Consider the following 24,783-nt stretch of genomic DNA (forward strand, 5'->3'; position numbering starts at 1 on the left):
AGTTTTTTGTAAGCAAAAAATTTATAGTACCATTAGATGAAAGTGCACTGTCAGATTTTCATGAAATTTAAATGGATTGTGGAATGCACTATTATACATATATTTCAGAAGTTTAATTACTTTACACACCTGGGCAAAAAAAAAAAGTTATTGTTTTGTAAAAGGCTGTCCGTTTGATACTAGTTAATCTTCGAACATAGGGATAGTTCATCAGAAAGGTCTGAAGTTTTGTTTCCAATCGTTGTATACCGAAAACGCACAATGATTTACGTATTTTATACAGATTTTTATTTGAAAGCGAGCAAGAAGCGCTCCGGTGTGAAATAAGCTTGCTTTCGCCAGGGGTAGTACAGCTAACAGGTGAGGCCAGTTAGCGCAAGCCTGAACGTGTTCGCGTATGTTCTGGTGCTCACGTGTTACATTAACAAAAGTTCCTAATTGACTTGTTGTATATTTACAGTATTTGCATTTCCCATCAGTTTTTCACTTGAGGGCTTTGGACCTCCAGCAGCAGCTTAAAAATGTTTTTATTTTATAAGTATATATTTTTTAAATTTTATTTTGTAAATTTAGAATATTATGTATGGATATCGCCTACAGTACTGTCTGTAAAATGGTTACTATTTACTATGTAAGCATCTGTTTGCACAAGTCATTTATTTACCTAAATCTGATATATCGTCACTGAAGTGGAAATTATCGGCACTTTTGGAATCAAGAGTCCTCAAGATCAATAATTAGAGGCTGTAGTTGTTCTTCCTCTTAAAACAATAATCACCACCACCTGTCATTAACGTATTTTCTGAGAGATGATCTTTCTCCCAGCAATAATTCTCAATTTTCTGTACGTGCATTACACTCTTTTTTCCAAAGTTCAGGTGTCACGGAATGTAACCCCAAATGAATTTTATGGCATTTAACTCGCAATGCACGGCAGGAAACCACACCAATTCAACATTTTGGCACAATTCTTTCGTAATTTGTTCAAGTCTCTTTTGTGGAATACCAAAATAAGGCTTAGCGTGATCATTCAGAGTAGTTTTTGTTAATATATTGAAGTTAGAGGCATCTGGAGGCAGAGAAACGTTCCTTTTCTCTATCCAGGAAATACTACTAGTCTTCAGCCAAGCCATCATGGAGTTTTTTTGTTCTGGGTAAAGCATTGTATGGTATGGTGCCTGATCAATCAAAATAGCCGACTTCGGTGGGAGTTTCATTAAAATCTTGCAAAACCATTCCTCAAAATTCAAGAAAGAAACCATATTTTCCAGTGTTGACTTATTAAATGTAGGCCTAATAAAAACTTTCCAGTCTGTCAGATACAAAGAATGACATGTTTCTTTCTACAAGAACATCCTCAGATTCTATCATATTACTTAAATTATATGCATAAATGTACAGTATAGTTTACATAGTGTAAACTTGTCAATGATATGGAGTTACGTGATAATTTGAACCACATGTGAGCAAAAAATGATTGTATGGGAAACGACCAACATCGTATAATGAAATATTTTGTACCTGTCTGCACTGCTGAAGAAACGTCTGTTCTCACCTCACTGTAACAGATCTGTGATCTCTGGGAGAGGAGCGGTTTTTAGCTTAGCTAACATTTCCCTGGGGCAGAGGTAGGGGAGGGGTGCGTGAAATAATGTTGATCTTTCCTATTGGTTGGGGGCATTATTAGCGGCGGAGCGTTGCGAAACTTTCTTCAACTATCTACTTCTAGTAATTATGTGTTATGAATAAATGCAAGTTTATGATGTGGATTTAATTAGTTATTGAAATAGTGTACCTATTAGGTGTTATTTTTAATGTTAGTTCAAGTTCTGACTACATGAGTAATTTATTTTATTGTTTTTTATGTTTACTAGTAATATTATTACAATACTTTAGGAGTGTTCCTGTGAGTTTATGTAGCGATACTTGATAATCTATAAAAGATCATCCTGAGTCTGCAAGGACAGTGTGCAAGTCAGGTGCTCTTACTACAGATAAGAATATTCTAACCCACATTCCAGACCTTTAAGTCAGAGATTACCTCCTGTGGGATTAATTAAGCGCTAATGTATAAGTGTAAATGTTGTCCAGATGTTAATTAAGATAAATAGGGGGAAATTTTTTAAAAAGGTATGTTCGTTCAGGTTGTTTTTGTCATCTTTTTTGGCGATGTAAATTTTGATGGCTTCCTTAATATTCAAAGATTTACTGTTATTTTCGAAGTGTAAGATTTTTAGATCCATGTTGATGTCTATGAAATGGTGTGAACTGTCGTATATGTGCTCTCCATAGGCTGAATGCTGATTATTTCTGATTGAGTTTTTGTGTTCTTTGTATCTTGTTTGGAAGTGACTTTTGTTTGGCCTTGGCTTTGCAGTTAGGTTCTTGGCATTTGAGTTCATATACTCCTGACTTGGTGAGAGGGTCTTTTTTGTTTAGGTTGCACTTGCTGATGTGTCTCTGTAATGCGTTATTTGTTCTAAAGGCAACTTTTAGACCTTGTTTTTTTTGAAAACATTAGCTACTTTGTGTTCTTGTTGACGTGCTGTAGTTGATAACTACGTATTTTCCCCTGTCATGCGTGGTGGTTTTCTGGGCATTTTTCTTATGTTTATTTAATAGTTTATCTACTGTGCTCGGAGGGTGGTTGTTTTCTTTTGCTATTTGTTTAATTATTTTATCTCGTCATTGAAATCTGTTGTGCTCATAGGTAAGGAAAAATAGCTCTGTGTACCATTGTGTTCAGACCTGCTGTTTTGTGCGGGTGTGGGTGGTTTGACTCATCAGTAATATGCGATGTCTGAGTGAGCTCCCTGTATACTTTATAAGACAAGTTGTCACTATTCCTCCTGATAATGATGTCTAAATGGTTTATTTTTTATCGTGAACCTGATGGACTTGTGCAAAGAATTTAGTGTGTTTAATAACTGGTGTGCATTAGTGATGTCTTTATCATATATGCAAATTACATTATCTACAAATCTGCTCCAGTTTAAGATTCCATTGGAATTCTTGCTGTTTAAGAAGGTGTTTTCGAAGTTTAAGATGATGTTTGCTATTATACCTGACAATGGTGACCCCATGGCTAACCCTTCGTTTTGACAATAGATTTTGTCATAGCAGCAAGCAATCCCCAAGGTGATCAACTGGTCCAGATGTGCCAGGAAGAGGGCCTTATTTTAGCAAACACGTATTTCCAGCTACCTCCAAGTCGCCTCTATACGTGAACCTCAAATGTTGACAGCAGTATTAGGGACCAGATTGATTACATCACAATTAACAATCAGTTCAGAAATTCTATCAATGTGTGAAAACATACTGTTGTATCTGGTCTAAACACCTCTCTGGTAGCTCACTAAATAAGTTAAATCTCACTAGATGAAAACACATGTTTATTTTACACTATACACACTTAAAAGCTAACAAGTACATCGTGCCAAAACACGGGTGGCATGACCACGCTCTTACTCTCTCGCACTTCCTCGCATCATGCCACTCGCTTCTCACTCAGTCCTTGACCAGTGCTGCCACAAGTTCCACATGTCGTCGGGTGAACTAAATACAGCTAAGTAACCAAACCCATACCATGGTGCCAGACCATAGCCTACTGTTTGTTTCTATGAATCTCAGGCTGAAGAAATGCCATTTAAAGGGGAGTTTTAGTCAGATTGAAATTCAGAAACTTCAAGGTCAAGCCCTGAAGGATGAAGTTCAGTCAGCCCTACATGTAAAACTTACGGAAGTTCAATACAGTGTGAATGTAAATGTGCAATGAACAACATAATTCAAGTAAAATTAAGGGATGCTTGAAGAAGGAAAAACAAGCCGTGGATGACAGAAGAAATTCTGAAGCTGATGGACCAGAGAAGATCTTTTAAGGACAAAGGTCCTGTAATTTCCAAAAGTTTGCAGACGTTAATAGAACAAAAAATAAGGAATGCAAAAGAACAACAACTTGCTGGGGAATGAATCGAAATAGAATTACTGAATTCAAAACATGATTTTCAACATGTACTAAAAAGTGAAACAAGTAACCAGTGCATACAACAAGAAGGGTAGTGGAGTCCTCCTTCATAAGAATGGTGACATCTTAGTAAGTACAGAAGAGAAACTGAAGGAATGTATTGAACATGTACAAAATCTCTTCTTGGACTGCTGAAATGAGGATAATGGTGCTTGGGCAGATGATGGTATATCACACGTGCAGAAGTAGAGTATGCCATAAGAGCAGTGAAGAATGAGAAGGCTCCAGGCCCTGATGAGATGTTTGCCGAGATACCGAATCTGCTTGAGAAAGAAAAATCCCTTTAATTATTAGTTGACCTATTGAACAGTATTCACCGCAGTGTAACCATTCCTCGTGACTGGCTCAAACTTTTGTAATATTAGTAAGAAAGACAATGCAAAATTCTGCAATGAATATAGAATAATTAGTTTGATGAGCCACGTTCTGAAAGTATTCCTAAAGGTCTTGCATTTGAGATTTTATCAAAAATCTGAGGAGAATATCGGAACCTCACAGTTTGGCTTCAGGCATGGTTTTGATACTAGAGAGGCATTATTCAGTCTACAGGTATTAGCCCAACGGTGCCGAGATGTCAGTGTCAAAGATTTTGCTTACTTCATCGACTACGAAAAAGCCTTTGATACATTCTGCCGTGACAAACTTTTGAACATTCTTCGAGAATTAGGACTTGATGGGCGGGACATCCATATTATTCGTAATTTCTACTGGAACCAGAGTGCTGGCATAAGAGTTGATGGTCGTGTTTCGGAAGAAGTCTCAATTATGAAAGGAGTTCGCCAATGCCGTTATTCATTCAGCCATGCTTTTCAAATATTCAGAAAAGATTTTTTGAGATGTTCTTTACGGAAAGACTCAAGGAGTTGTGCTTTTTTTTTTCTGTCATAAATATCAGGTATGCCAATGACACTGCTACGTGCAACCAATCTCCAGGATCTACAGGAACTATTTAATGCTGTCACTGAAACCAGCAACGCCATGGGCTTGAGGCTCAATGTAAAGAAGACTAAGTGGATGGTTATAAGCAGGAAAGATGGCATTGGAGGTAATCTCACAGCAACAAAGGACCAGATTGCAAGAGTGGCAACATTACAAGATATTAGAATCATTCTGTATTGACTGTTTTCGCTTTCCAAAGGTAAAATTAAGTGTATACTCCTAATTCAAACATTTAAATACCTGGGATGTCACATCAATGATGACTGGGACCTTGGTCATGAGAAGATCCGATGCAGAATTTAGCAGGCCAGAACTTCTTTTCAGAGACTTAAAAAACTTTTGACAGGCCGTGACCTTTCCGTTACACTATGGATACGACTACTCCAGTGCTACGTTTTCAGCATTCTGTTATACGGCATTGAGGCATGGACACAGACCATGTGCAAGAAGTTGCGAGAATTTGAAAAGTGGATGTACCAAAGGATGTTGAAGATGTACCAAAGGAAGATAGAACACTTTGGTCATATGAACTGGAACAGTAAATACCACCTTCTGCAAGTAATACCCCAAGGGAAAATTAATGGAAAACATGGTCTGGGGAGAAGTAGGACATCGTGGCTCAGCAACTTAAGCCAGTAGTTTGGGGTGACAGAGCTTACTCTGTTTGAACAGCTATGAACAAACATAATGCTACTGATCGCCAGCTATCTGCAGTGACATGGCACAAGAATAAGAAGCAGCTCATCTTTATAATACACTTTATACCCACTTTCTCTGAGTCTTATTTTTCTTAAAAATGCTTGTCTTGGAGCAGCAACAGACAATGATTCCATAAGGACAGGCTAATTGTTTTATTTTTTAAACCTAAAACCCATAAGATTACTCTTCAATTTTTTGATAGTTGAAAACGGTTTAGCCAGAAAGAACTCATGAGTAGACCTGCGAATTACTCCAATAGGGAAGTTTATCCACTTGAATACTCTGCCATCTGCTCGATATCCTCTTCCTCTTAGCCGGGATTGATAAATCAGCACACAAATTTTTTGTATTTTCCGCTTTAACTTTATGCACTGATTGCAGCGAAATACTAAGACAATCTGCCACTCGGCACACAGGACATCGGTTTTCACATAGCCTTTCTCCCTCTAGCATGAAAAAGCAAATTGCACTCGAAGGTATTTTTCACTCTGTCTTAACTGAGCAATACAGCCAGTGATACTGAAAGTGCAGATGAATGCAAATAACTACATCACAAATAAGTCTGTAAATACCAGGATTCCATGTCATCTTATCATGAAAGGGAGCTCACACAACGGGGTTTGCCTGCTTACTGGACACTCCTGAGTGCATATCGCTCACTCGCTTTCAAATAAAAATCGGTATAAAATACAGAAATCACTGTACGTTTTCAATATACAACGATTTTGAAACCAACTTCGTTCCTTTCTCAGTCTCAATTTTGGAAAACCATCCAGTATCAAATGGACAGCCTTTTACACAGAGAAAGCTACAATGTTAAAGTATTAAGAGCAGCAGATACAGGTTCAGATCATTACATAGTCAAAATGAAAAATAAGTTCACACCACTAAAAAGGAAACCAAGACGCAATAAACGAAAGAGTAACTTTGATTCACACAAATTAATTAAAAATGATAAATATAGAGAAGTCACACAAAACAAAACTGACTTAACTTAGAACTGGTTCCATTTCTCAGGCTGAAAATTTAGCCCCATTGGACTCGCATAAAAGACATGCCTTGTTAGACCTCAGAATGCGACAAAATTCGTGAAGAAAGACATCGGGCATGGTTAAAATTTCAAACACACAGAACACAAGAAAGTGCAACCAACCTCAAAAATATCAGGAAAAAGTTCACACAAATTATCTGATCCACTCAACGGAAGAAAATTGCCACAAAATGAATTCTGGAGACTTTTACAAAATGTTTGGAAGACTATTACAAAAATTTTCCTCTCCCACGTTAGTGATGGAAAAACGACACGTAATGACAAGGAAAATGCTGAAATCGTAGCAAAAGCATTCATTAAAATTATTGAATTGTGAAGAACCCCAAGAACTTTTAGCAATTAATACAAACACGCCCATCAAAACCCCGCCTGAACTCATAAACCCCCCAACAATTCAAGAGGTGGAAACAGCACTCAGAGAGTTGGAAAATGATCAGGCATGCAGAGAAGACAAGTTTTCGCAGAAATGTGGAAATATATTCCAGTGATTTGATTCGAATATCCTTACACATGGCCCTAACAAAAATCTGTATAACAGAAAAGTTCCCCGAACATTGGACCACAGCCATAATCCACCTACTGCACAAAAAAGATAAAAACAATCCAGGTAATTCTAGAGGTATCTCTCTCTTAGACTGCACATACAAGATTTTCTCCAGAATCCTATACAGGAAGATCAAAGAGCAACTAGAGGAAGAATTAGGTGAATACCAAGGAGACTTCAGACCTTGGAGGAGCTGTGCAGAACAAATCATTGCTTTAAAATTAGCCATAGCATAATGGAAGGAACAAAACAAACCTGTAGCAATAACCTTCATGGACTTTAAAGAAGCATATGGCTCTATCCATAGACTTCAAATGTTAAGAATCTTAAGAAATTTTGGGCTCTATCCAAAATTAATCAAATTGATAGAACTCGCCTTAACTAACACTAAATCAAAAGTAGAGTTCAGAGGGGAATTCTCTGAGCCATTCATCATAAAAACAGGTTTAACCCGGCAACGCCAGGCGGTACCGTACTGTACCAGGACGTCTTACTTCTGATTTTCTCCTACTGATTCTTACTCGTGCCATAAATCTGGCAACTTCGCTTTACATTGTCAAGGAGATACTCCCTACAATGCCCGACATCAAGAAAAGACTTTGAGTATTTGTTCGTGGAAACAACTGTTTGTAATTTGAGATCATGTCGAGAGAAATAAAAATGACTGCCCGTCTAAAGTAAGTTGCTCTACTTTGTTTATAAATGTTGACAATACAATTATGTATCATGTGGTTTATCTTGAAATATAAGTCCATAAAGTGAAATAACAAGCAATTGGTCAGCATTCTTGTGTTAGCTGTTATGACACTAATTATTCTGTTGGGACAGTACGATACCGCACGGCGCTTACCTTACCTCTGTTTCTTTTCTCCTCCTTACTTCTAAGGGTAATTCTAAAGTAACAATTCATACTGTATTTGCAAATAATGATTTATATGTATCATAAAACTGTATAATTGTAGATTTTACCTAAAAATTAACGACATAACATACTGAACCACTGGAATCTTATATATAATCTGAGGAAGATGAAGGGGGTCTCACAGATAACCTTACAGGAGGTCAGTTCCGGGCACCAGCAGAAATAGTGCTAAAGCAACAAATTCCGCACAGGAGTAGATAATCCATGTCCGACAATGATTCATGGCCCGGGAAGAGAGTGAAATCACCACCTTATCCACCAGGTACCTGGATGACAGATGGCCCACAACAGTCCAATTACGTTGTGCAAATTTTCCAATTTTCGATATATGATGCCGACCGATATATTTGAGAGTTTTTACGGTGAAATTGTGAATTTGTTGTGCTTGGAAGTCAACAACTATGAGCTTTTTACAAACGAAAAATAACCTTGAAGAAATTAAAATATTCATCGCCATTTTCCTTCTAAGTGGCTATGTGGAAGTGCCACGATCAGAAAACGGTAGTTGCAAAATATTTATTATGATATATATGTGTGTGTGTGGGTGGTATTTTGAAGATAAATAAATACAGTTGTTTACACTTCTTTTCTTAGTGTATCTGACACCTTGATATTCAATGGCCTAAATTACTATATCACTCCAACAAACCAATGCCGGGGCTGTGCGGCAAACAAATGCGAATCCCGCGGCCACACAGAATGCATTACATGTAATAAATATCATTTTTGGTCCGTATTGATGATATTTGATTGAAATAATAACACTCGACGCATTCTGTGTGATTGAAATAATAACATTAAGTTATTTATTAGACCACCTAATCAATACAAAATCGTCTTGGATGATTTACATAAATTTGTTAGCTAATAGTGGTACATGTTTCGCCTTCCCTGAAGGCATCATCAGCCATAGTCTTAACCTTAAATTAAAAATAAGCGTCTAAATAACATGTAGTAATGAAATGAATTTTAAAATCTTGAAGAGATTTGAAGTAAAATAACAATAAAAATAACAATGATGGTTTGAAAATGCAATGTGATGAGATACAATAGTGGAAGTATTAACAAAATTAACATTAGAAGGCTGCTAAAATAAGTACAATGGATAAAACAACAGATTGTTATACAACAAGTAGTAAGATTGCATAAAAGTAAAGTTGATAGTCTGGCGGTTATAATTAGATGATGGCGAAAAATCTTATATAATCAAAGTAAAGAAGAGAGAATAAAAGTCAAAGTTAGTCGAGAGATCCGAAGTTAATCATGATCTTGAAGATAAAAGACGAAAGTCAGATGCATATGGCGAAGTTGTAGAACACGTTGAGGATATGAAGTTGGTGAATAGAAGTTGAAGAACAGTTTCAAATAGGATCACTATGGACCATCTCAAAATTTTGAAGTGATGTTCAAATGTTGCAAATTGTGAGCTTGCAGATATTCAAGTTGAAAAAGCATATAAAAGTGGAATCTGTAAATGGAAGCAAGAAACGTAGAGTTAATTGTGTGAAAAGATATTTGAAAAATATTGAAGTAGAATCGTATGCACTTACCATTTGACGGTGACAAAGATAGCTTGCAATATTATGAGTTAGAAGTATTTGCAACAGTAGACTTCTTGCTACGTGTGTTATAACTGTAGTTTTGTGCTGGAGGGGGATCTGTTTGCGTTGACGTAATTATTGGAGGGGGGCTGCTATTGGTGGGAGGGAAGGAAGAGAGTGTATTACTGCGCGTGTTGTAACGGTGTAAGGCTATTGGAGGGAGCGATGTTACGGTGGGTGTGGCTATGGGTTTATTGGTTGTATTTGAATTAGAGGTACTAGCGGCGGGGGGAAGGGAGGGGGGTATATTAGCTGTAGGGGAGGTGGGAACTCTAATTGATGTGAGGTTGAAGATTTTTAAGAATTTGTTGGTGAGGGAAGTTGATTCTCATAATAAAATAAGAATCTGTTCATACAAGGGGCTTTTTTTATCAATAGTGTCATTTAGATTTTTATCTTTATTAAAATGTTGGTCGAGGAAAATAAATAAGTTTTCATATTCTGTCATGAGTTTGCTTTTATCGACTCTTTTTAGGATATGGAGGTCTTGTTCTATTGTGGTGAATTTATGCCCGGTGTCCCTCATATGGTTGGCCATTGCGGAGAATTTGTTGTGTCTTGTGTTGAGCATTACAATGCCCAAAGACACAACAAATTCTCCGCAATGGCCAACCATATGAGGGACACCGGGCATAAATTCACCACAATAGAACAAGACCTCCATATCCTAAAAAGAGTCGATAAAAGCAAACTCATGACAGAATATGAAAACTTATTTATTTTCCTCGACCAACATTTTAATAAAGATAAAAATCTAAATGACACTATTGATAAAAAAAGCCCCTTGTATGAACAGATTCTTATTTTATTATGAGAATCAACTTCCCTCACCAACAAATTCTTAAAAATCTTCAACCTCACATCAATTAGAGTTCCCACCTCCCCTACAGCTAATATACCCCCCTCCCTTCCCCCCGCCGCTAGTACCTCTAATTCAAATACAACCAATAAACCCATAGCCACACCCACCGTAACATCGCTCCCTCCAATAGCCTTACACCGTTACAACACGCGCAGTAATACACTCTCTTCCTTCCCTCCCACCAATAGCAGCCCCCCTCCAATAATTACGTCAACGCAAACAGATCCCCCTCCAGCACAAAACTACAGTTATAACACACGTAGCAAGAAGTCTACTGTTGCAAATACTTCTAACTCATAATATTGCAAGCTATCTTTGTCACCGTCAAAAGGTAAGTGCATACGATTCTACTTCAATATTTTTCAAATATCTTTTCACACAATTAACTCTACGTTTCTTGCTTCCATTTACAGATTCCACTTTTATATGCTTTTTCAACTTGAATATCTGCAAGCTCACAATTTGCAACATTTGAACATCACTTCAAAATTTTGAGATGGTCCATAGTGATCCTATTTGAAACTGTTCTTCAACTTCTATTCACCAACTTCATATCCTCAACGTGTTCTACAACTTCGCCATATGCATCTGACTTTCGTCTTTTATCTTCAAGATCATGATTAACTTCGGATCTCTCGACTAACTTTGACTTTTATTCTCTCTTCTTTACTTTGATTATATAAGATTTTTCGCCATCATCTAATTATAACCGCCAGACTATCAACTTTACTTTTATGCAATCTTACTACTTGTTGTATAACAATCTGTTGTTTTATCCATTGTACTTATTTTAGCAGCCTTCTAATGTTAATTTTGTTAATACTTCCACTATTGTATCTCATCACATTGCATTTTCAAACCATCATTGTTATTTTTATTGTTATTTTACTTCAAATCTCTTCAAGATTTTAAAATTCATTTCATTACTACATGTTATTTAGACGCTTATTTTTAATTTAAGGTTAAGACTATGGCTGATGATGCCTTCAGGGAAGGCGAAACATGTACCACTATTAGCTAACAAATTTATGTAAATCATCCAAGACGATTTTGTATTGATTAGGTGGTCTAATAAATAACTTAATGTTATTATTTCAATCACACAGAATGCGTCGAGTGTAGTGTTAGCGTTTGTGTAAACTGCATTTTGCCATTCTAAACTAGTGAAAAGTGGAAATAGTTGACTAAATAAGAAAAGCTGAAGTCTTTAGTAATATTCGTATTTCTTAGAGATATATATTACGTCTGAGCTAATGTTATTTTTTGGAATTCCCAAAGGGATATCACAAATAAACCTATAAACACCGTTTGTTCTTTTGTTTATTGCTCAGTAATTTGTAAGTGATATTCTGTAACAGTATTAAGCATTAAATTTCATGGTATTCTAAAGAGGTAACAATTTTTATGTTCCAACCAAAAGCTATGTCAGGAGTTGTAAGGTACCAGGCCCTCATTTAGAAACCAGCGATCCAATTTTTTGAAAAATTACTTTTAAATGTTCTCTGATATGTGTGTGCTGGGAATTAAATTTAAAATTTTTTTTAAAAATCGAAAATTGAAAACTCTGGCGTTCCTGGGTTAAGATAAGGAGATTGCTTGTCACCACTGCTGTTCAACTGTGCCTTGGAATATATAATGAGGGAATGCTACAAGATTAACCCAAGAATTGGAAGAACCAAAGACAACATAAGTTTAAATTGTCTAGGATTTGCTAATAACCATGTGCTCTTGACCAACAATATTCAGGAAACCAGACAATCACTACAGGAAATAGCACAGAAGATTGGTCTTGGAATATCGTTTGATAAGACAGTAATCATGTTAAATGACCCACCACTCAAAGAAAATTGCCATAGGAAACCAAGAAAAAAAAATGTAGGTATATTTAAATATCTGAGAGAAATCATAACATATAACCTCAACGAAAAGCCAACATGGCATAACAGAATTAAAAAATTGACCAGAACACAATATGTCACCAAGAAAACCTACAATGAAAAGGGCCTGTCAGTAGCAACAAAACTAAAACACTACAAAACAGTCACTCAACCAGAAATGACATATGCAAGTGAAACTATCTTCAAAACAACTAACACTTCACAAATAGACAAAATTCTCAAGATGGAAGAATCATTAGAACGTACATCAACAAATAATACCAAAAACATCGACACTGGAGACTAGCTTCTAATAAACAGTCTACAAGGAAGTAGAACCAGTAATGAGCACAGTCGGGAAGAAACACATTTCGTTTTTTGGACATGTAATCGGGACACCAGAGAACAGAATCATCAAGATAATAGAAAAATTATGGAATAGTAAGTGCAACATTAAGTGGATTACAGAAATCAAGGAAGATATGAACTACAAATTACGGTGGAATACCTAAGAAACAAAACCAACAAATCAGGAAACTCACAGAAAAACAAACCAGACTGGAAACCAGAATCAGCAAACAGACAATAGGAAGGATGATTTTCGATGAAGAAAGAAAGATAAGGTCCGAGAGAATGAAGAAGTACTGGGCTGACCGGAATCTGAAAAATTCTTTGTATAAAGTTGGCTGGAGTGGTCCAATGAAGGCCATAAAATGTAAATAATAATAATAATAATGGGCCCTTTTGTTCACAGCTCAGAATCTTCAAATCTTGGTCTATTGTCATGTAATTATGGTTGGAGTCTTTATGGTGGGCACTCATGGCTGACAAACGATAAAGTTTTTTTGGCATTACGATGTGTGTATCTTGTTATGAAATTTCGACCTGTTTGTCCAATGTTCTGTGTATCTTGTTATTAAATTTGGACCTGTTTGTCTGAAAAATGATTCACATGCTTGGCACGCTAGTTTGTATATTCTGAAATTAGTATACAGTACAGGTTTTATACATACATACAAAACCTGCCTTAACGGGCACTTCTCACTGGCAGACACCCCTCCTTAGCGGATGATTTTCTAGTTCCATAATTAAATCCCATGTTGTTTAGAAGTAATTTACCCCTCTTACACGGACACCCTCTATTATGGATGCGGACACTGTATAGCCACTAGAAACTCCAATTAAACCTCTCTTAACGTACTTTTTTTTTCAAAAACTATTTGTCCTGGAGAACTCTTACTTCCAAGATCTGTGATCTGACATGTTCGACAGCGCTGGAATTCGTACTTTCACTGCCAAGTTATTTTTAATTGACTCGTGGGCCTTTGGGGTATTCAGTTTTACATTAGTAAGCTGCTGTATTTTAATATGGCTCCGAGGAAGTTTATAACTCTAAAAGAAAAGGTAGACGTAATAGACTATCATAAACATGAGAAGTGTGGTGTGCGTCAACTGTCTGAAGTGTTCATGATTGGAAAGATACAGGTAGATGAAATTGTGAAAAAACAAGGTCTAGTGAAAGAATGGCATTTAAATAGAGAATTAAACTGTTTCAGAGTGTTAGTGGAGCTTTCATCGACAAGGCAATGCTAGAGTGATTCAGTAAAATAAGAAGTCAGAATGTCCCTGTGTCAGGACCAATGATACAAGTGAAAGCATTTGAATTTGCAGCATTGGAGATTTCAGAGCCTCAAATGTTTGGCTAGAAAGATTCAGAAAGCAACATCGTATTAACTTGGAGTGATTTGCGGAAAATCATCCATTGTTAATAACTTATGAAGTTTGTTGAAATCTGGTAAGAAAAATATATCTTCAATCATAGACAGGTATTCTCCAGAAAATATTTTGAATGCCGATGACACTGAATTATTTTTCCGTGCTTTACCTGATAAAACTTTTGTGTTTCAAAGGAAATCGTTGTACAGATGGAAAAGTTGTGAAAAAACGTGTTATGTGCAAGTTTGGGTGGAGAATGGGAAAAGCCCTTTGTGATAGTCAGAGCTGCAAAATCAAGGTGTTTAAAGAATTTAGTCATTACGAAGTTTGGCATTGAATGGAAAGCAAATAGGTTTGCATGGATGACCAGAGAAACAATGACTGACTGGTTCAGCTGCTTGACCAAGGACTGACCCATAACTTCAAGGTTATGTACAGACAGTGATGAAGCACATTGAATAGAATAGAACATCTCTTTATTGCCCACCCTAGTATACAACATCGGCTTACAGGCAATAAAGATAATAAAACAATATCTACTATATAACTCTTAAAACTACTTAACTACATAACTAATTTGGTGGCGCATGCACAGGGGGAATACCAGACCATGAGCTGCACCACCCTTCACTAGAACTACAACTAACAGAAAAGAAAAAAAAAGACAACTGGCTGTTCACGGTATCCCCTGATATGGAGAGAGCCCCTCCCACCTATGATACCACTATCAGCCACACCTGTGGGTCAGATGTCATCCCCACCTAAATCTCGTTGGCAATGTGCTTCCCTCCCATTCTTTGCGTGATGAATCCCTGAAGCGGAAACCAGTCTATCATGTGACCCGTCACGCTCTTATCTACTGCCCCGCCTGCTAAACCGAGTCGTCTCACATACACATTGCCTGCTCCCATCTTTGACTCTCCAGTACCTCTCTGTGCGGACATGCTTATTCTTTTCACTTTGGGATGGGTCTGTCACACCCCACCCTTCCGCCTCTTATATCCCCCACCCTTTTCCAAATCTTTCCATCTCTCTTTCTCACTTACACCTGTTCATCTACCTTATAGTAACTTATCCACTATAGTTACACACTGCTTACTTATTTTCAACACTATGTCCTAGAGTTAAAATTTTAAACACCTTTTAACAACACTGAACTTGTCTACAGTTCTACCGTTCCTTATTCCTCACCGATCTTTCATCTTATTTCCGTCTCTTAGTCTAAAAAAAAACCACACTAACCAAATGCACATTTCTTTACATTACCATTCAATACACCTGTTCATCTACCTTATTGTAACTTATCCACTGTAATTTACACACTGCTTGTTTATTTTCATCCGCTATGTCCTAGAGTTAATATTTTTAACACTTTCAACACCGAACTTGCCAACAGTTCTGCAGTTCCCTTACTCCTCACAGTTCTGTGATCTTATTTACGTCTCTTAGTCTAAAAAAACACTCACTAATTGCACGTTTCTTTACATTACCAATTCAACTATTATACCATCTCTTTACAGGTCCTCTCTCAACTTCCCTTCATCTATCTAATTTCTTTATAACAAGGTTTTCCTACCTCACCTTATCTAGCAATTACCTATTCATCACTTACTAGAATCTTTTATTCATATTTACAGGCTTCTTCTATTATGTTTAGATTGTCTATCCTATAACACATTTATCAACTCATCCTCGTCCCAAACCAAAGACCTTAATATTACTTATCTAGACACAGAGCGCACTGGTGCTATGCGGAAAATTTAATATCTTCGCACATTGCCATGTTGCGGGCACTTCAGTTTTGAATGCATGGTTAACACGTGGTGATGTTTACAGTTTCTTGCGTGTTTTTCATACCGATTCCTATCGGTTAGTGGATCTGTGGTTGTGTTATGTGATAAAGTGATAATTTATAGTATTGGCAACTATTTTAGTGATAAGTGGGAGCTTACATTGATCGGCGATATTAAAGGAGAGTAGGCCTACGTTAAGCCGTAAGTGCGGAGTGGAGAACTATTCACGATGGTGACCTCTTTTGCAGCTTTCAATTGCACAGTCGGTATCAGAAAGGATCTGGTATTTCTTTTCACAACTGAGTAGAAATTGAAATGTTATAAAATTACCCTAATTGAGAATGGGATACAGATTGCTGGATTCAGGGATGTATGGACGTGGCATTCTCAATATTTAGGCTTCTCCTTCTTGGTGTTTTTCATTTCATTAGGGGCAATTCTTAAGAACTAATCAGCTACTCTGAAAAAGTGCACAGTTTGTTCTTACAGACTGTGAACCCGTATTAAAATTTCGATAAACACGGGCCTAGAATCCGAAAAATATGATTGATGAAGTTTGGTAAACCATCTATATTTAGGTCAGATTATGACTTCAGATTATTAACAATTATCAGAAAAATGATTTATTGATACCATTATCCATGTTTTCACATCTCCTTTATAATAAAAGAATAATTGTTAAATATGCTGTTCCAGAGAAGTTTGACTAGTCTGACTCCTACTTTGCACTAGAAAACACTAATCGATCTACCTGTTTAAATGTTATATATGCTTAATATTCTAGCTCCTTTATTTTCTTCTTATCTGAATCAAAATGTTCCTGTAATAGAAAAGTTAGAACACATTTTCAATTTTAATTTGTGCTCAGAAAATCTCCTTTTAGTTCAAGTTGATAAAATCAGTATGCCTAATATTGGTATTCAAGACGAGAATAGTATGAGAGGGAATTTTGCATCCTAAATTATATATTTTTCCTCTCTTAAATTTAACCAACTGGTAAAAATATATTTAATTCAGAGAAACTTAAACTAAGCTAGGTATTCTTTTCATTGTTAGATACATTTAGAATTATGAGGTAGAGTAGCACTAGTGTAATGAGTTTTTTCAGGAAGAATATTTTGAAAATGTAAAATAATTTAGTGAAATGTGAATGATTGCTGGCTCCACCACTCTGTTCTGAAATATATCACATCAGGTTCTATTTATGAAGCAGATGAATATTTTGTGATAAATCAATGGGAGAATGTTCTGTCATTGTACCAGGAATGGTTGAGAAAAAAGGGAGGAGATAGATGTATATACATTTCTTTGATTTCGAATACATAGCTAATATTTTTTTAGACATATTGCTTACAGTTTTCTATTGAATAAGCCTGAACTTCTGTCGAAGTGGCTTGTTGCTGGTAAAAGAGACACGTTTGTTCTAACTTATTCCCATAGACTATGTTCAATTCACTTCAAAGAAGTAAGTTTTTGGCAATCTGAAGGGAACAAAATTCTGAAAGATGATGCAGTGCCAACACTGTTTGCCTTTCCAAATCATCAAAAAAAAGTACTTGTATGTCAAGTAATTTGGATTAGATATTGTATTACTTCATTTTTTTATTTTTTTATCAATGATAGGGCTTTGCTTATGGTAGACCCAATAGGCATATATATATTTATTTTTTCAGACTGACAAGGCTCCCCGTAGGATTTTAAAAAGGAAGTTAGATTTTGGAGGGACAAATCAACAGAATAACACCATAGATCCCAGTCCATGTAGCAGTTCAGTCAGTGTTGTTACACACTGCATTTCATCTGAGCACAATTATTTTAGTGCAGAAAGCCCCACAAAACATAATATAAAAATCTCAGTATATCTCAGTAGGTTTTAGATAGCTATTTTTCAGACCATATAGAAATCATAATTGAAGGTATACTCATCCTGATATACTATTTCATATTCTGGAAATAATAAAAAAGAAAAAATTCATTCAGATGGGAATTAGTAAAGTACTTGTGGTGAACACTGGGCATAGTTGTATTTTTTTACCGATTTCTGCAGTTATTTACCTTTTCAACAATCTGTTCATAGTACTGAATGATACCTGCTGTGATTACTCATCAGAAAGAAAAGATCTGCCATGTAACTTTCATAGAAAACATTCTATTTCACAGGTTTTCTTTTTGCCAATATTACAGATTCTTGCTTTTCATACAATTGTTGTTAATACTGTAAATATTGAAAGAATTGGATTATTGATGTTCTCCAGTCTCCAGAGTCACAGGTAAAAGATTGCTTTTCTCCTCATGATCTGTAAATCATACTGAAGTTGTAAACTGCTGTGATTTGAAAATGTCTTGGTATTTTCATGATAGCTTAACTGTCGAGTCTAGGATTTAATGGGACGTGTCTATTCCGAATATGCAAACAAATCAGTTAAAAATATGATCATTATAGTAGGCCTAATGTGAGCTACATGTTCTTTCTTGAAGATTATTAATTTAATGTACTAATAAACAATGTTTTTCTGTTTTTGGAGAGAGTTCTCTAAATTTAAGGCATGAGTTTATCTATGTAGTTATATATTATTTTACTATCATTACCAGTGTATTTTGAAGTCTTCTTATCCAGTCTTCTAAGTGTTGTTTTATTATGTCTGTTACTTATAGGCCAGCTATCCAAATGATTTGCAGAGATTTGTTCAATAAGAATGCAAATGTGTTCAGTTTGTATGCATAAGTATCATTTTCGTGTTATTACCGTCTTGATTCTTGTATATTTATTGCGTATATTCACGTTGGTCGGTCAGTCTGAGCCATTTATTATTAATGAATTAGGACCTGGGAATTACTAAATTTCCCCTGATGCTTGGAATGCAACATTTCCGTATGGATCTTCTGTTTTCTAAAGCGGCACCTTTTTAACATTTTATCTTGGATGTATCTAACGAACGTCTTTTCTTACCGTGTTATTCTGTATCGCAGGCATAAAAATAACCTGTCGCGAGGTGTTTTCATTCGTGCGTAATTCAAGTTAATGCATTAATTCCATACTACGATCACCTCGGTGAGCTGTGGAGTGCCTGCAACATGGCGATAACGCATGGACAGCTCTTCCCTAAGCATATGCTACTGCGCAGCCAACGGTGTAGGGCCTTGTCACTAACTAACTATTTCAACTCTTTTCTTAATACTAATATCTACAATCCCTTCTTTTGTCACTACATTAACTGAACATAATCCATTCTACAACGTAATACAATCTTCTTTCAATAATACATTCTTTTCCAGTATATTCAAATCTCCTCTTATTTATTTACATTGTATATAATCTAACAATTTTGTCTACATGTTTCATCCCATTCCTCTGAAACATCCTACCTATTATTCCCTTAATTTCTTTAAAAATCTAGCTCTAACCAAATTTTAAATATTTTGATATATTTGTTCCTCTTTCCCATTCTCTGCACAGCCATGACATCATCTTATAACCCTTTTCTACTTTTTCTCTCTCTTTCTTATTCAACACTTTCTTTTTCATCTCCTCTAATGCACTACATTGAGTAAATATATGCAGGTCCGACCATCCCCCCCCACATGAAATACATCTATCCTTATTTTCTCAACCTATTCATCCCCCTTTTTTTTTTTAACTCCCATAACTCACCAGTATAAACCTCTTTTACCCTTCCTACCCTCAAATTTGGTTTTCGAGTTCGTAGTTTTCACAAATTTGTTTAATACTGATAGCGAGTCTCTTTCCTTACATTCCATTATTAAACTCTGTCTTTCTATATCAGCCACTCTCTTTTTAACCCTTTTCCATAGCCATTCTTTCCTCTCTCCCCCTCTCTCACACCCTAGATCTCCTAACCCTAACTTTTGTAATTTATTTTTGCACTTATTCACCCAGTACCCTTTGTTCTCCATAATTTTCTGGAAGCTATACACCTCTTGTAATAAATCCCCTCCCTTCCCTTCTTTCAGTCTCATCCAATACATCACCGTCTTAGGTATGGTAATGTCTATCGTTTCTTTACATACTAATCTAGTCCCCACATTTGCAGTACAGTCTCGAATCCCCATCATAATCTTACTAAATTTTGCCACCACCTGGTTTAATTCCTTTCTACTCTCCTCCAATCCCCACACTTCTACCCCATATAACATTTTTCCTTTAACCATTGATTGGAACACCATTCTCTGAATTTTGTACCTAATATCCAGGAATTTATTTTCTAATACCCCTACTACTGCAAGTGCTCCCCTCCCCTTCAGTTTGGCTCTTTTGTTGTGATCCTTCCAGGATCCGTTACTACTAATTATCACTCCTAAATACTCTTTTTTTTTTTTTTTTTTTTTTTTTTTTGTCTGATTTCTTCCTGCTCTACTATCCAATTTTTTTTCTTTCTTGGCTTTCCTTTTCCTGCATACCATTATCTGCGTCTTCTGAACATTTATTCTAAGTGCCCATCTTCTAGTGTATTCCACAACTTCTTCTAGCCTCTTTTCAATCCACTTGCTGTTAGTGCCAAGATCAATAAATCATCTGCAAATAGCAGTCCCGGTATCTCACGTTTCCCTATCCAAGGATATTGCCATCCTTCACCTCCATGCCTGTCTAATATATTATTTATAAACAATAAAAATAATATCGGTGACAGTGATGAAGCACATTGTATCAGAACTTAACGAGAATGAAGTAACCCTTCAAACACTGACAAGGGGACTGATGTTTTAAAACAATTTTGTTAATAACCAATTCATGGAAAAACGTCACAACTTCAAAAGTTAGTAACTGCTTTCTGAAAGCTGGGTGTCTTGATAGTGGTGGATATCCCAAAATATAATCTGATATTTCTGACAGCATGGAAGCAACACAACAGTTAATTGATATAGCAGGTTATAGGGTAGAAGCGAATATTTACATCGAAATTGATTCAGATATCCCAACAGAGTGCAAGAGTGGAGACATGAAAAAGATTCTTCAGTCAATCCAAGGGAAGGAGGACAAAAATAAAGATTCTGATGAAAGCAGCAGTGAAGGTGATGCTAATGATGACTTTGAAGAAAATATGTGGAAATTAATGTGCTGCCAATAACCTTATACAGTGAGGCTCTCGGCTATGTTAAGCGACTGAAAGAATGTTATAAACAAAACAATGAAAACAATTTGACACAGTAAGCCAAAGTGGAAAAAACAAATGAACATAAGGGATTTTTTCAAGTGCTAATGTTTTACCAGAGATTGCTGCATGTACATATGGATTAAAAGTTTGAAAAACTTGTATGTTGTTCTTAATTTTAACATGGTGAATGGTTATAGTATACAGTATGCTCAATAGAGGTTTCCACAAAAGTTTTTTGTCTCTTTGATACATCGCAGCTGCTGCAGCAAATCTATAGCTTTCTTACACGAGTACAGTACAATATAACGTACAATACTATATACAGTAATCTGCGAGAGTTTTTAGTGCATGCAATACATGGCTTATTGTGTTCCAACTTATGTTTTATGGTACCGTTTTCATACCCTCTCTCGGGCTGACACCCCTTCATAATGGACAATTTTTTTGGTCCCATTATGGAGAGGTTTTACTGTATTTGTTGTTATCATTAACTGTATTTGTTGTTGTTAATGGTGTGGGGTTAAAAATTAATTTAGAATTGATGTTATTAGTTCTAAATGCTATTTTTATATAACATATTTTTAAAACATTAATGATCTGATATGTTACTGTTGTTGAATGTAAAAGTGAAAAACATTTTTTTAGGAGTGGGTTCTTTAGTGAACGTAGTCTTGCATTTATTTTTGTGTTTATTGGTGATTTTATTTATAAATGTTCTATAATCCATTATTCTCTGCTATAGTTTGGATAGTTCTTATTTCTCTTTTTAAATTCTTCTGGGATAATTTCCATAGAGGTATTAATATTTTTTTATTTTTTATTTTTTTTGCTAGGGGCTTTACATCGCACCGACACAGATAGGTCTTATGGCGACGATGGGATGGGAAAGGCCTAGGAGTTGGAAGGAAGCGGCCGTGGCCTTAATTAAGGTACAGCCCCAGCATTTGCCTGGTATGAAAATGGGAAACCACGGAAAACCATCTTCAGGGCTGCCGATAGTGGGATTCGAACCTACTATCTCCCGGATGCAAGCTCACAGCCGCGCGCCTCTACGCGCACGGCCAACTCGCCCGGTGGTATTAATATTATAAAAGTACATTTTCATACAAATGGTCCACTTTAGAACCAGGTCTCCTTTTTTAATTACGATAGTAAATCAATATTTAAAAATAGAAGTTCATGTACTTTTGATATGCAAGAGAGCGATCTGGCTGAGAACGGCCTAATTAGTAGACTAGTTTTGAACTCCACATTTCTTGACCTTGTATATCTTGTAGGGAATGGTAAGAGGCAGCTAAGTGCTTGTGTTCAAGCTGGACTACTGTTATACTGTTAACTGTTGGGTGGATGAGAAATATTTTTATTTGGTATCAGTTTTCCTTATAAATTTGAAACAACTTTTGAAACACTTTCGGCCGCATGATTCGGGTCACGTAGCTATCAGCTTGCATTTGGGAGATAGTAGGTGCAAACTTCAGTCAGCAGCCCTGACGATGGTCGTTTCCTTCCCATTCCTAGTACTTTCTCATATCTTTGCTGCCATAAGACCTATCTGTGTCGGTGTGACGTAAAGCAAATTGAAAAAAAAGAACCTTATTTCACACTATTCATATACACCTACGTTAGTACTCTATTATTTACCGGACGAGTTGGCCGTGCGCATAGAGGCGCGCGGCTGTGATCTTGCATCCGGGAGATAGTAGGTTCGAATCCCACTATCGGCAACCCTGAAAATGGTTTTCCGTGGTTTCCCATTTTCACACCAGGCAAATGCTGGGGCTGTACCTTAATTAAGGCCACGGCCGCTTCCTTCCAACTCTTAGGCCTTTCCTATCCCATCGTCGCCATAAGACCTATCTGTGTCGGCGCGACGTAAAGCCCCTAGCAAAAAAAAAAAGTACTCTATTATGTCAGAGTAAGAAAATTAACATAATTAAATATAATTAGTGTGTCGGTGTGACGTAAAGCAACTAGCAAAAAATATATATATATGATCAGTGTAATAAATGCTCAGTGATGGCTTTCTTCCTCAATATACTTATCAATTCTTTTAAGAAATGACTGATGTACACTATATGTAAAGGACTTGGGATCCTCCTCAATGACTTGCAAAAAGTTTCTGGTGACATATTTCTGACCCTGGAAATAGCTCTGTGTTTCCCAACTACATGTAAATAAACTGGTAGGATCTGCTATGGAGACCCTCCAGCTTTTGATATAACTTCACTAAATACACAATAATAATACTTTGTTGTAATATATACAGCACAGGAGTTTAATATACTATGTTCCATAACAAATATAACTATGGGGTTCTTGGGTACAGAGAGAGTATAAGAATTGATGTTTGCTTCAAAACTCTGTTGATTTTGAGATTGGGATTGTAGATGTTTATAAAGGATATTGTGTTTAGCTTCCTAGAGATTCTGGGGCCAGGCTTGACTGTATACATGATGCAAGATACTGTCTTTGATTTTCATGACCTTGACATTTTCCTTTCTTTTTTTAAAATAACTTTAATCTTAGAAAGGTTAGATCTCTTCCATTTTCTCCTGATTATAAGAGAGGATGATTCTTGTATTTCTCCTTAAAACAATGATACCACTGCTTTCTGTTGTAGTGGAGGAATGAGCAACTACCTGTACCATGTATCTCTGCCAGTCTCTATGCCACCACGTGCATCAGAACCAGCGCAGGTACTGTTAAGACTGTATGGGCAGATTCATGGAGAACATGCTTTGGAAGGACTCATTACTGAATCTGTGATCTTCACCTTGTTATCAGAGCGACGATTAGGTCCTAAACTCCATGGTATCTTTCCAGGTGGCAGACTTGAAGAATATATTCCTGTGAGTTCAAATCTATAATATTCTTTTTAATTGTAACTAAATTTTCAGAAGAAGTTGTGTTTTCAACTTAATGAATTCATACATATGTAGTAGTTAATTTAGTAACTTAAGATGTTCTATAAATATACCCTAATGAAAAGCAATGTTTAAACGGAGGGTGTTACGACTTACAACTTGCTCCAGACAGTTGATCTGGATAGTTGCTCCATCAGTTTAAAATACTGTATTAAATAGCGTCAGTCAGTCATTGAATGTTTGTTTAAGGCAAGTCCAATATACAATCTTTGTAGTCTACCCAGCATTTTTCAAAAAATTATGGAGAAATATTCTTAGTGAACAATATGTATAATTTTTTACTGGGTCAAATAATCACAGTCCTGAATATTTATATTTTGGAAAGGATAGGGATGTAGGGAACTCTTTCAGCTTTTTTAAAATCACAGATTTCTTCTCTCACAGGATGGAAAACAAAGTTAAGGACTTTACGAAGTAAGGACATAAAAGAAGTAAATCAAGACCATTCTTGTTATTCTGTTTGCTTGGGATTATCAATGTTAATATTTGTTTTACAAGCTCTGCCTTGCCTCAATAAGTCTTTCTATTCTTCCATTTGAACATTATTATGTGTATTCTATCCTGAAGACTTTCTATCTGTGTCCTGATCCTTGTTACAGTCGGCTATCGCAAAACTTCCATAACCACTGTTACTTCCTCCGAAAAAAGAGGAATAAGAAATCTTGAGGAATTTGTTAAATTTGTGTTACATCTTATTTGAATGGAAAAATAATTTAC

At 36.1% G+C, this 24,783-nt stretch overlaps 1 protein-coding gene across 3 annotated transcripts in view; it reads left to right on the plus strand.

Annotated features, from left to right (window-relative positions):
- Positions 1 to 24,783, plus strand: part of LOC136856931 (choline/ethanolamine kinase) — a 146,279-nt gene that overhangs the window by 43,027 nt on the left and 78,469 nt on the right. For all 3 annotated transcript variants that reach the window (XR_011017521.1, XM_067135194.2, XM_067135195.2), the window contains exon 3: positions 23,763 to 23,991. Coding sequence is in view for 2 of the 3 variants with exons in the window: in XM_067135194.2 (XP_066991295.2) it covers positions 23,763 to 23,991 (229 nt within the window). In the remaining variant the exon portion in view is untranslated. The remainder of the gene's footprint in view (positions 1 to 23,762; positions 23,992 to 24,783) is intronic.

This window comes from Anabrus simplex, chromosome 1 (assembly GCF_040414725.1).
Source record: "Anabrus simplex isolate iqAnaSimp1 chromosome 1, ASM4041472v1, whole genome shotgun sequence".
Taxonomy (NCBI): Eukaryota; Metazoa; Arthropoda; class Insecta; order Orthoptera; family Tettigoniidae; genus Anabrus; species Anabrus simplex.